General features: G+C 36.9%; 1 protein-coding gene across 3 annotated transcripts in view; it reads left to right on the forward strand.

Annotated features, from left to right (window-relative positions):
- LOC102733166 (phosphatidylinositol 3,4,5-trisphosphate-dependent Rac exchanger 2 protein) overlaps positions 1-12,079 on the forward strand; it is a 197,125-nt gene that overhangs the window by 99,683 nt on the left and 85,363 nt on the right. For all 3 annotated transcript variants that reach the window (XM_081816086.1, XM_081816084.1, XM_081816085.1), the window contains exon 8: positions 6,791-6,894. In XM_081816086.1, coding sequence (XP_081672212.1) covers positions 6,791-6,894 — 104 coding nt within the window. The remainder of the gene's footprint in view (positions 1-6,790; positions 6,895-12,079) is intronic.

The raw sequence follows: 12,079 nt of genomic DNA on the forward strand, positions 1-12,079 counted from the left end.
TACTCACTGTGGGTTTTTCATAGATGGTTTTTATGATATTGAGGTATGTACCCTCTATCCCTACACTGTGAAGAGTTTTAATCAAGAAAAGATGCTGTACTTTGTCAAATGCTTTTTCTGCATCTATTGAGAAGATCATATGGTTCTTGTTCTGTCTTTTATTAATGTATTGTATCACATTGATTGATTTGCAGGTGTTGAACCAACCTTGCAGCCCAGGGATAAATCCCACTTGGTTGTAGTGAATAATCCTTTTAATGTACTGTTGGATCCTATTGGCTAGTATTTTGGTGAGAATTTTTGCATCCATGTTCATCAAGGATATTGGTCTGTAGTTCTCCTTTTTGATGGGGTCTTTGTCTGGTTTGGGGATCAAGGTAATGGTGACCTCATAAAAAGAGTTTGGAAGTTTTCCTTCCATTTCTATTTTTTGAACAGTTTTAGAAGAATAGGTATTAATTCTTTTTTAAATGTTTGGTAGAATTCCCCTGGGAAGCCATCTGGCCCTGGGCTCTTGTTTGTTGGGAGATTTTTTATTACTGCTTCAATTTCCTTAGTGGTTATGGGTCTGTTCTGGTTTTTTTTTCTTCCTGGTTTAGTTTTTGTAGTTTATACATCTCTAGGAATGCATCCATTTCTTCCAGATTATCTATTTGCTGGCATATAGTTGCTCATAATATGCTCTTATAATTGTTTGTATTTCTTTGCTGTTGGTCATGATATCTCCTCTTTCATTCATGCTTTTATTTATTTGGGTAGTTTCTCTTTTCTTTTTGATAAATCTGGCCAGGGGTTTATCAATCTTATTAATTCTTTCAAAGAACCAGCTCCTAGTTTCATTGATCTGTTCTACTGTTGTTTTGGTTTCTATTTCACCGATTTCTGCTCTGATGTTTATTATTTCTCTTCTCCTGCTGGGTTTAGGCTTTATTTGCTGTTTTTTCTCCAGCTCCTTTAGGTGTAGAGTTAGATTGTGTATTTGAGACCTTTCTTGTTTCTTGAGAAAGGCTTATATTGCTACATACTTTCCTCTTAGGACCACCTTTGCTGCATCCCAAAGATTTTGAACAGTTGTGTTTTCATTTCATTTGTTTTCATGAATTTTTTAAATTCTTCTTTAAATTCCTCTTGACCCATTCATTCTTCAGTAGAATGCTCTTTCGCCTCCATGTATTTGAGTTCTTTCCAACTTTTCTCTTGTGATTGAGTTCTAGTTTCAAAGCATTGTGGTCTGAAAATATGCAGGGAATGATCCCAGTCTTTTGGTACCAGTTGAGACCTGACTTGTGACCTAGGATGTGATCTGTTCTGGAAAATGTCACTGAGCACTAGAGAAGAATGTGTATTCTGTTGCTTTGGGATGGAATGTTCTGAATATATCTGTGAAGTCCGTCTGGTTCAGTGTGTTATTTAAAGCCTTTATTTGCTTGTTGATCTTTTACTTAGATGATCTGTCCATTTCAGTGAGGGTGATGTTAAAGTCCCCTACTATTATCGTATTGTTGTCGATGTGTTTCTTTGATTTTTTTATTAATTGGCTTATATAATTGGCTGCTCCCATGTTAGGGGCATAGATATTTACAATTGTTAGATCTTCTTGTTGGATAGACCCTCTAAGTATGATATAGTGTCCTTCCTCATCTCTTATTATAGTCTTTCGTTTGAAATCTAATTTGTTTGATAAAGGATTGCCACCCCAGCTTTCTTTTGATGTCCATTAGCATGGTAAATGGTTTTCCACCTTCCCACTTTCAATCTGGAGGTGTCTTTGGGTCTAAAATGAGTCTCTTGCAGACAGCATATCCATGGATCTTGTTTTTCTATCCAATCTGATACTCTGTGTCTTTTGATTGGGGCATTGAGCCCATTTACATTCAGAGTAACTACTGAAAGATAAGAATTTAGTGCCATTTTATTGCCTGTTAGGTGACTGTTACTGTATATTATCTGTGTTCCTTTATGGTCTATGTTACTTTTAGGCTAAGAGGACCCCTTTCAATATTTCTTGTAGGGCTGGTTTTGTGTTTGCAAATTCCTTTAGTTTTTGTTTGTCCTGGAAGCTTTTTATCTGTCCTTCTATTTTCAGTGACAGCCTAGCTGGATATAGTATTCTTGGCTGCATATTTTTCTCATTTAGTGCTCTGAATATATCATGCCAGTCCTTTCTGGCCTGCTAGGTCTCTGTGGATAGGTCTGTTGCCAATCTGATGTTTCTACCATTGTAGGTTACAGACCTCTTGTCCCGAGCTGCTTTCAGGATTTTCTCTTTGTGTCTGAGACTCATAAGTTTTACTATTAGATGTCAGGGTATTGACCTATTTTTATTGATTTTGAGGAGTTTCTCTGTGTCTCCTGGATTTTGATGCCTGTTTCCTTCCCCAAATTAGGGAAGTTTTCTGCTATAATTTGCTCCAATATACCTTCTGCCCCTCTCTCTCTTTTTCTTTTGGGATCCCAATTATTCTAATATTGTTTCATCTTATGGTATCACTTATCTCTCGAATTTTGCCCTCATGATCCAGTAATTGTTTATCTCTCTTTTTCTCAGCTTCTTTATTCTCCATCATTTGGTCTTCTATTTTGCTAATTCTCTCTTCTGCCTCATTTATCCTGGCAGTTAGAGCCTCCATTTTTGATTGCACCTCATTAATAGCCTTTTTGATTTTGACTTGGTTAGATTTTAGTTCTTTTATTTCTCCAGAAAGGGATTCTCTAGTATCTTCCATGCTTTTTTCCACCCCACGTAGTATGTTTATAATCGTCATTCTGAACTCTAGTTCCGACATCTTACTAATGTCTGTTTTGATTAGGTCCCTGGCATTTGGTACTGCCTCTTGTTCTTTTTTTTGAGGTGAGTTTTTCTGTCTTGTTGTTTTGTCCAGAGGAGAATAGATGAATGAGACAACAAAATGCTAACAGGGTAACTTTGATCCCAGAAAAATATACACTAAACAAATCAGAAGAGACTCTAAACCAGGGGGAAAAGAAAGGGAAAGAAGGAAAAGAAAAAAAAAAAAAGAATATGAGCAAATATGATCAGGCTGATGAATAGATCAGTGTCACACACTAGATTTTGGGTGTATTTTGGTCTGTTAGAAGAAACTGCCTCCCAAAATTTTAAAGAAAGAGAAACTTATATATGTACAAAAATAAGGGTAAATATGATGAGGGAATGGAATATGCGTTTAAAGATGAAAATTATAAAATATTTTATAAAAGGAATCGATAAGAAGTTGGTTAAAAAAAGAAAGAGGAGAAATTTAAAAAGGAACCAAAAAAAAGGAGGGGAAAGAATTTGATCAGGCAGGATACTAGAACAAAGCCATACACTAGAGATTTAGGGTATATTTTGGTCTTTTAGAAGAAACTGTATCCCAAAATTTTAAAGAGAGAACAACTTATTCAAAAAAATAAGGTTAACTACAATGAAGGGATAGAATATGACTCTAAAAATGAAAAATAAAAAAGATTTTTAAAAAAGGGATTGATAAGATATGTTGGTTCAAAGGGAAAAAGAATTAAAAAAATAGAAAAGGAAAAAATAAAGAAAATTTAAAAAATTAACTTTGAAAGACTAAAGAATCATGGGAAAAAAAGCCACGAATTCTCTGTGTTGTATTCCCTGGGTGCTGAAGTTCTGCCGTTCTCATTGATCGGTAAACTTGGTCTTGGCTGGATATTCTTGCTGATCTTCCGGGGGAGGGACCTGTTGCAGTGGTTCTCAAATGTCTTTGCCAGAGGCGGAATTGCCTCGCCCTTGCAGGGGGCCCGGCTAAGCAATCTGCTCAGGTTTGCTCTCGTGAGCTCCCTGCAAGCTTTCCGTACAGCTTTGGAGGAGGAGAGTGAAAATGGCGGCCTCCCAATCTCCGTCCTGGAGGAAGCGAGAACTCGGGGCTCCACTCCTCAGTGAGCCCCCAGATTAAAGCAGTCAATCATTCCTGTCTCCCCGGTCTCCAGCCGCCCTCTGTGCTCACCGGCCTGTAACCAAGCATTTCTGTCTCTGGCTCATGACCCCGTGTGGAGTCTCCAAACCCAGCAGATCCCTGCGGTGCGCTCCCATGCTGCTCCTCCCAGGGGAGGAAGGGGAGTCTCCCCGGATCTGCCACTTGTTGGGTCCCTGCTGGAAGAGCAGTGGCCCCACTGTGCCACGGATCACGGTTTATGGCAACCCCGAGCTGAGAGCTCACTCCTTGGCTCCGTCTCTGCAGCTGGCTTCCCCGCTCCGATACCTGGGAGCTCTGCTGCACTCATACACCCCCAGTCCTTCTGTGACCCCGAGGGTCCTGAGACCACACTGTCCCCACGAGCGTTCCACCCCCTGCTTAGCCACTGGAGTGATGTCCCTCAGCGGAGCAGACTTCTACAAGTTCCAATTTTGTGCTCTGCTGCTCTATCACTTGCCGGTAGTGGCTGACCGAGGCTCCCCCCCTCGCTGTCTATCTTCCCAAATATCACCTTGGATTCACTTCTCCGCCCGTCTTACCTTCCAGAAAGTTGTCGCTTTTCTGTTCAGAGAGTTGCTGCTATTCTTTTCTTCGATCTCCTCTTGAGTTCGTAGGTATTCAGAATGGTTTGATACCTATCTAGCTGAATTCCTGGGAGCAGACAAAATTTAGGTCTCCTACTCCTCCGCCATCTTGCTCCTCCTCTGTGTTGTGTAATATTTAATACATAAAACATGATATGGCTTAGTTTATCTGTTAATGAGCTTTGCAAATATTATAATGTATTTTGTCTTCTGCAGTTTATATTTTGTATACAATATAGTTTGTAAACTGTGTATCCATATGTATAGGAATAGTTTATTCATTTAACTTTGTATAATATTCCATTGGTTGAATATTATTCACTCTCCTATCAGTGGAGTTTAGGTTTTTGTTTGTTTGTCTTAGTTTTTCTGCTATTATGAACATCCCTGCAAGATGTATCCTGATGACCACTAAAACACATAATTGGGAGGGAAATCATAGAATTGGGATATCAAATATTCTACATTACAATATAGAGCAAAATTATTTTCAAAGCATAGGCTTTTCAGTAGGTATACTTTAATAGAACCACCTTCTGAAGGGACCAAAGGTCTCTCTTTTTAAGCTAAGTGTTAACAATATTGATCAGACACTTACTGGAATTTCATATTGAGTGTTATTATCTACAGGTCAAGAGAAATATAAAAGCCTGTTCAGAACTGACAAGATCACAAAGAAAATTAATGCTTTAGAAAATAAGACCAGTGATAGATTCCATGCTATGATTCTTTGCCTGTGAATAAAACTATTATCAAGGATATTAAACTTAAAAAAAATGATTGAAGTATGATGTATAAACTTACAAGAAATTCTCTTTTGCAAGACCCACAATACTATGTCCTACCTGGGAGAATATGCAATTACCTACATATTAGTGTGCTCTGCATTCTTCTCTATCCTTGGCTGGCTATGATGCCAACCTTGCGTACTATATGGCCTGAATCCCTAATTGGTAGCATTTATTTAAGGTTATTAGCAAAGGACATTTAGAGGTCACTTTCATAATGAACATCGGAGTGCAAGATGGTGAAGGCCTGGGCTGAGAAACCCTAAATCAGGTTAACTAATCTATTTAATTAGTTTCTTTTAGTAGGGATGAAGGACTACTAAGTTTTGATGAAGCTTTAGACAGGTAAGGCAGGAATATATCCTGTCGTTCACGGAAGGAATTCAGGGACTGGGACAGCACCTTGTGACCCCTCCCTGCAGGGAGGGCTGATATCTAGGGCTGATACCTAACTGCAGGGGTGAGGAGGAGAGGGATATTGAAGTTGGTGAACATTTACATCTTCACTTTTGCCAGATGTGTCTGTACAACACAGTAAATGAATAATTATTTCAGTATATTAAATTATTAGCAAGACTTTTGTCAATGAGTCAAACGGAATAGTTTAAGTTAATTGAAATCTTTTGAGTGACTAGGTATTCTTGAATCCTCCTGAATCATTTCTTAGAATCTTTCCTCTTTAATTAACAAAACTTTCTAAAATATCTCTTCTGTATGTTCAGTGATTCAAGTATAAACACACTTAACCACATAATTCATTATTACAAATGTTCATTTATAAACCTGGATATTTTAACTTTGTTGTACATACCTTTTAAGATTAAAGACCAGTATTAGACACACTATACCAAAGTTTTGGAATGTTTTAGACTATTTTAAAAATAAATAAGACCCTTATAAAAGATTATACATGTATTAAGAGACTTATTCAACAAGTATATAGGTCTCATATCATAGAAACAATATAGGAAAAATATTTTCAGCTGGATAACACTCCACTGAAGAATTTCCAGCACAGTCAGTTTCTTTGCAGAGGAATCATAAGTACTAACTGAATTTTACCCAAGCTTGAAAAAAATGGAAATTACCAGCTAGTTACTGAAAAATGAGAAATGAAAGTGAAAGAAATCAAATGAAATTTTAAAATAACTTTCAGTGTGTAACAGACTTTGATTTGGTACCTTTTATGTTCTAAATTGAGCAAAAGCACATATTTACCCACCCAGCTGTATGTTGTTCTTAGTCCAAAGCTTCCATTTGTTTACAAAAGCTAGTACATAAGCCTCATTTGTAAAGCAACCAATGCTGTTATGAATGGGAGGACACAAGTATAAAACACCAAGACCCTAACAATATCATTGATTGCATTGGTGTCTTTTGTGTTTTTTCAGAGGATAGCTTACATCATATTGCTTCAACACTGTTTTTTATTAAGTTTAGTAACAAAGTTTTTGTGATTTCATTCCATTACAAGACGGTTGAAGAATAGCAAGGCATCTACAGATGGACATCGGTACCTTTTTCGTGGCCGGATCAATACAGAGGTGATGGAAGTGGAGAATGTGGATGATGGCACAGGTAGGTAATTTGTAGTTTTAAAATGAAGCACCAATAGGAAACTCCCTCATAAGACAGACTTCTCACCTGAATAATTCATTTGCAGCGCATTAGAGCTTAGAAATACTTTGTTAGGTAGAGCAGTTGGAGGAGAAAGGCAAGATAAGAGAGATGAGGACTATCGGAAGTAGAAAATTATATTTGGCCGAAACCCACTAGCATTCAACACAGAGATACAAAGAAATAGCTGAGTAGGAGTGATGTACACACTCACAGTTCCTGGTATCACCAGCATGAGTACAGAGAATAAGGAATTAATTTATTTTCTTCAAGTTATACTATGTTTTATATGTATATATATGATACTTTTTCATATAGTATGTTCACTGTAGAATATGGAAAACTCTAAATTTGTTTTAGCTCTACAGCCACCATGCATATAAACATGCTGTCGATTTGCTTGTAGAGTAAGGGTGTTGTGTGTATTTTACTTTATTACTTAAAGATAGTGCATTTTCACACTGCAACTTTGAAGGTACAGACTTTGACAAGTAAGCTTATCAAATCATGATTAGTCACAAACATTAAATAAATGTTTGAGGTTAAATAAGTTATTTTCTATTTGAAAAAATAAATGTAATATTAAGTAATATGATGATATACTAGTCTATAATATGCATGATTAGTAAATTGGATCACATTTTCCCCCCCAATGATTTTAATTCGAATTTCAAAGATATGCTTCTAGGAGAAATGACAAGATGAAACAAAATATATTAATTGTTGCTAAGTGACTTTAATTCCCATATAGAGAAATGCCTTTATAATACCCCATTTAAACATGGGTTTGGGGCACAGATCAGCTCCCTGCTACCACATACCTTTGTTGCCATCTCTTAGTCCCAGAGGGGAGAAGAATGTTTACCATCTGCATGGGCACAAATTTTCAGATGCTCACCTGTGTACCATTTCTCTATCCCATTGTTAGCATTCTAAAACATTGCCCAGAACATAAATAGTGAAGCATGATTGCTGCAGGTAAGGGGAAAAGATGCGCAATGAGCAAAACTCAGGTGTATTCTCCTGGGAACCAAGTCATCTTGTGGCGAGGTTCCACATGGGCTAAAGGAGGGATGTAGGTGTGGGAGCTGTCTGACTGCTGGCACAGCTGAAAATCCCTGTCCGCAAATACTCACATGCTAACATGTGGGACTTAGTAGGCTATTTTTCCATGTCAGGATGTGCACAATATTTTTTATAAGGTGGTATTTTAATTCATTTTAATGCTCTGAGAGGACTCTAGTGACATTTAGGAATGTTGTCTGTCTACATGTGAACGGCTATCTTGCTTCAGTAACCTGACTGCTCAAGAGAATATCCAAAAGCCCATGTTGTACTTGAGGTGGGTGGAAGGAAGGCCGAGGAAGGCACACTCAAACCTCCACTTTGTTCCTTCTTGGCCCTGTCTCCCCCTGCTGGAACCACCTGTCCCCTGTTGCTTTAGCCTTCTCTTTGTTTTCTCCCCTTTTTATGCCTTTTCATGGGCACACAGCTCCTGTGTCTCATTTCCTTCCCTCTCCCCCTGATGGTGTGGTCGTCCCCATTTGTACCATTTGCACGGGTAATCTAAGTGAATTTTGGTAAATTTTGATGAATTTGACAATGATTCCTACATTTTGGGAAACTGGGGCACTAGATAAGGAAATCTAAGAGCCCGGGGCCATTGGAGGCATGGGCATAGAATACCGTCTACAGGGGCGCCAGGTGGCTCAGTCATTAAGCGTCTACCTTCGGCTCAGGTCATGATCCCAGGGTCCTGGGATCAAGCCCCATATCGGGGCTTGTGTTCCCTCTCTTGCTGTGTCTCTCTCTGTCAAATAAATAAAAATCTTAAAAAAAAAAAAAAAGAATACCATCTTCAGCATAGATGTAGGGCAGTGAGAGCCTATGTTGGGTGATGGAGCAAATGGCCTTTGGATTCAATCCCATGAAAATGTTCTTTTAGTGCTGGTAAGATTGTAGCCTTCAGGACCTCAGTACCTGGGGGATAGGGATGTTAGGGAAACAAGTCTTCAGACCCTGGTAGATATGAATTAGTGGGGAAGACAGGACATTTCAGAATATTTAGTCATAAATTGTCTGATGACACCTCTTGGCACAAACTTCCAAGGCTCAGGTTTCATTGAAATATGATGAAGGAATTAATTTTACTTTGTAGTATCCAGTTAAGGCCTTATTTCTTCCTTTAACATATATACACAGCATGTTGCAGGAATTTGGCTACAAATACTTGCTACAAGGTCACTTAAAGAAATTTTAGGCTGCAGCTGGCTACCTTCCTTTTGCTTCCTGCAAAGAAAATTTAGTATTCTAGTAAGTGTGACTACTAGGTCTTTAGGATAAGCGTACATCCTCAGCCAGGACTTGGAAACTCAAAAATAGAATTTCTGAAGATGAATAGGATCTTGAAGATCAACTAATATACCCTCTTAACATTTCAGATGATGGAAATGAAGCCACATTGAAGAACTAACTCGTCCAAGTTAACCCAGATGTTTAATATGAAGCTGGGGCTGGAGTGAGGTTTCCTTGGTGACCATGGCCATGCCTTGAGAAATAGGGAGCAGAGGTTCCATATGGGTTTTAAATCTATAGGGACCAACTGGAGAGCTGTGAAGAGATAAGGCATCAGTATATAGAGATTAACTTTGGTTGTTTGTTTCTTCTAAGAAACAATCTGGGTGCTACACCAACTTTCTCCTTTTTTGTTTTCTTGGTCATTTCCATCACAAAATCTCCATTTCTTTTTGATGAGCTCAGGTTTTAAGTGTTCTTACTGTTTTTTTTTTTAAAGATTTTATTTATTTATTTGACAGAGAGAGACACAGTGAGAGAGGGAACACAAGCAGGGGGAGTGGGAGGGGGAGAAGCAGGCTTCCCAATGAGCAGGGAGCCCAATGTGGGGCTAGATGCGGGGCTTGATCCCAGGATCATGACCTTAGCTGAAGGCAGACGCTTAATGACTGAGCCACCCAGGTGCCCCAAGTGTTCTTACTTTAAACTCTATGAATGGGAGCTCTGATGTTGATAGATCTCAGCAGAGCTGACCAATGTCCGGATGTCAAGTCCTTCCCACACTTGGACCCTGGATGAGTTACATGAGGGATGGTAAATACTGTCAGGCTCATCTGCTCGTTGCCAAAACCAAAACCAAACAATGACTATACCATGTTGTGGGTAAATAATACAAATTAATTAACCAAGATATATTTTTAAGAGTGCTTAGAACTTTTAATGAAAAGTTTAAATGTCCCCCCATCTACTTGAATATATTATAAAAATATTAGGTATTTTTGCATACTCTAGGTATAAGTAAAATGCTTTTCTTTTCTAAGGACTCCATCAGACACTGATTGTATTGATTTAGCTCAAAACTTGCAGAAGAAATAATTGCATTTGGAATGAGACTAAGCTTTTAGCCAGTGTGTAACTATCTAAAATCTTTTTGAAAAATAAACCTGATTATACTTTTACTTATAATGTTTAATGAGTTGGATTATATCATTTATATCTCAGAATACAAAAAATTGATGCAATAATGATATGACATGCAGAAATGTAAAAATTTGTGTATTTATTTTAATATATCCATGTTATCCATTACTGCTTATGTTCAAGGAAGGTGGTAGCCATTGAGTTTGTGGCCAAATTTCTATTCCACCATTCTCTAGATCCATCTCTCATTTTGTCTAATTCTAATTTAAGTCTTCTTTGAAGATTCTTTCTGAGATATTAGTTTGATCATAATGCATAAAAAGTATCCAGCTTAAGACCTAAATAGGAAAGCTGTTGAACTTTCTGCCATTAACTTTCTTGGTAATTTTCATAGTATATGCTTAGAAATTCATTCAGAAGGTAACAACAGATCATTTATATTCTCTCTTAAGAACTAGTTTATTTTTGTATTGTATTCTTTCTTAAGAACTAGTTTATTTGTGTAGTTGGACAGAGGGCAAAATGGTGACCTTTAGTAAATGTGATCTGCAGTTCAGTGTTACACAAACCACAAATTTCAATACAATGGTCAAATTTAAAATAAGTAAGTTGGAAATTTATTTATTCTTTAAGGTGTTCTTTAGAGTAAATAGATTTTTTTTAAAGAAAGATTTCAGCTGTCATTTTCAATATAAATATTTTAAACCATTTAAAGATATTAAACATATTGGGTTTTTTTTAAATTAAATTTTGCTAATTAGAGAAAATTTGGAAATAACAGAAATAAGTTGAAAATACTAGATAATTTCATCATCTAAAGAGAAATAAATGAGAATTTTAAAATATTCCTTTAATTTTTTTTATGCACAGATTTTTAAAAAATGCTTAAAAACATGAACTCTATAGTTTTGGGTTTTTTAAAATTTTTTTAATTTTTTTTTTTTAAGATTTTATTTATTTATTTGAGAGAGAGAGAATGAGAGAGAGCACATGAGAGGGGGGAGGGTCAGAGGGAGAAGCAGACTCCCCGCCGAGCAGGGAGCCCGATGTGGGACTCAATCCAGGGACTCCAGGATCATGACCTGAGCCGAAGGCAGTCGCTTAACCAACTGAGCCACCCAGGCGCCCTCTATAGTTTTATATCCTCTTTTCAATTAAATAGAATCATTTTCTGAATTATAGTCATCTTTATCTTCATGTCTTATCACCACATAACATGTATTTATTGTTACTTAATAGTCAACAAAATAGATAAACCATAGTTACCTTAACAACCATAGTACTGTTGTATAAGCTGAATTGAATACATTCTTAATTAAAAAGTAGCATAACTTTACAATGTTGAAAAGACTACCAGGCATATATTAGTTCCTTCCTGATACACTTAAATTTTCAATATGTTATTGGGAATTTCAAAAAGGTTAAGGAAGCTACTTCTAGTTTTAAAAGGAAAAATCAGTTAGAACCTTTTTTAAAAAACTTTTTTTGCCATAAATAATGTCAAATGAAATTTTGGATGCCAGAAAATTTTCTTCTGTTATTTGATAAGATCAAAGATTTATTCCAAAAAGTAATTTTTTCAGCATTAAGTATTCATAATGTGAGTAAATTATAATTTTTAAAATTTCTCTTAGAAATTTGTGCATGCACACTGTTGATCACCAGAATAAGGGTTAAACACATTGTTTAGACATCAGTTTCTTGATGTTTT

The sequence above is a fragment of the Leptonychotes weddellii genome, chromosome 4 (genome assembly GCF_054177405.1).
Source record: "Leptonychotes weddellii isolate Sample4059 chromosome 4, ASM5417740v2, whole genome shotgun sequence".
Classification (NCBI taxonomy): Eukaryota; Metazoa; Chordata; class Mammalia; order Carnivora; family Phocidae; genus Leptonychotes; species Leptonychotes weddellii.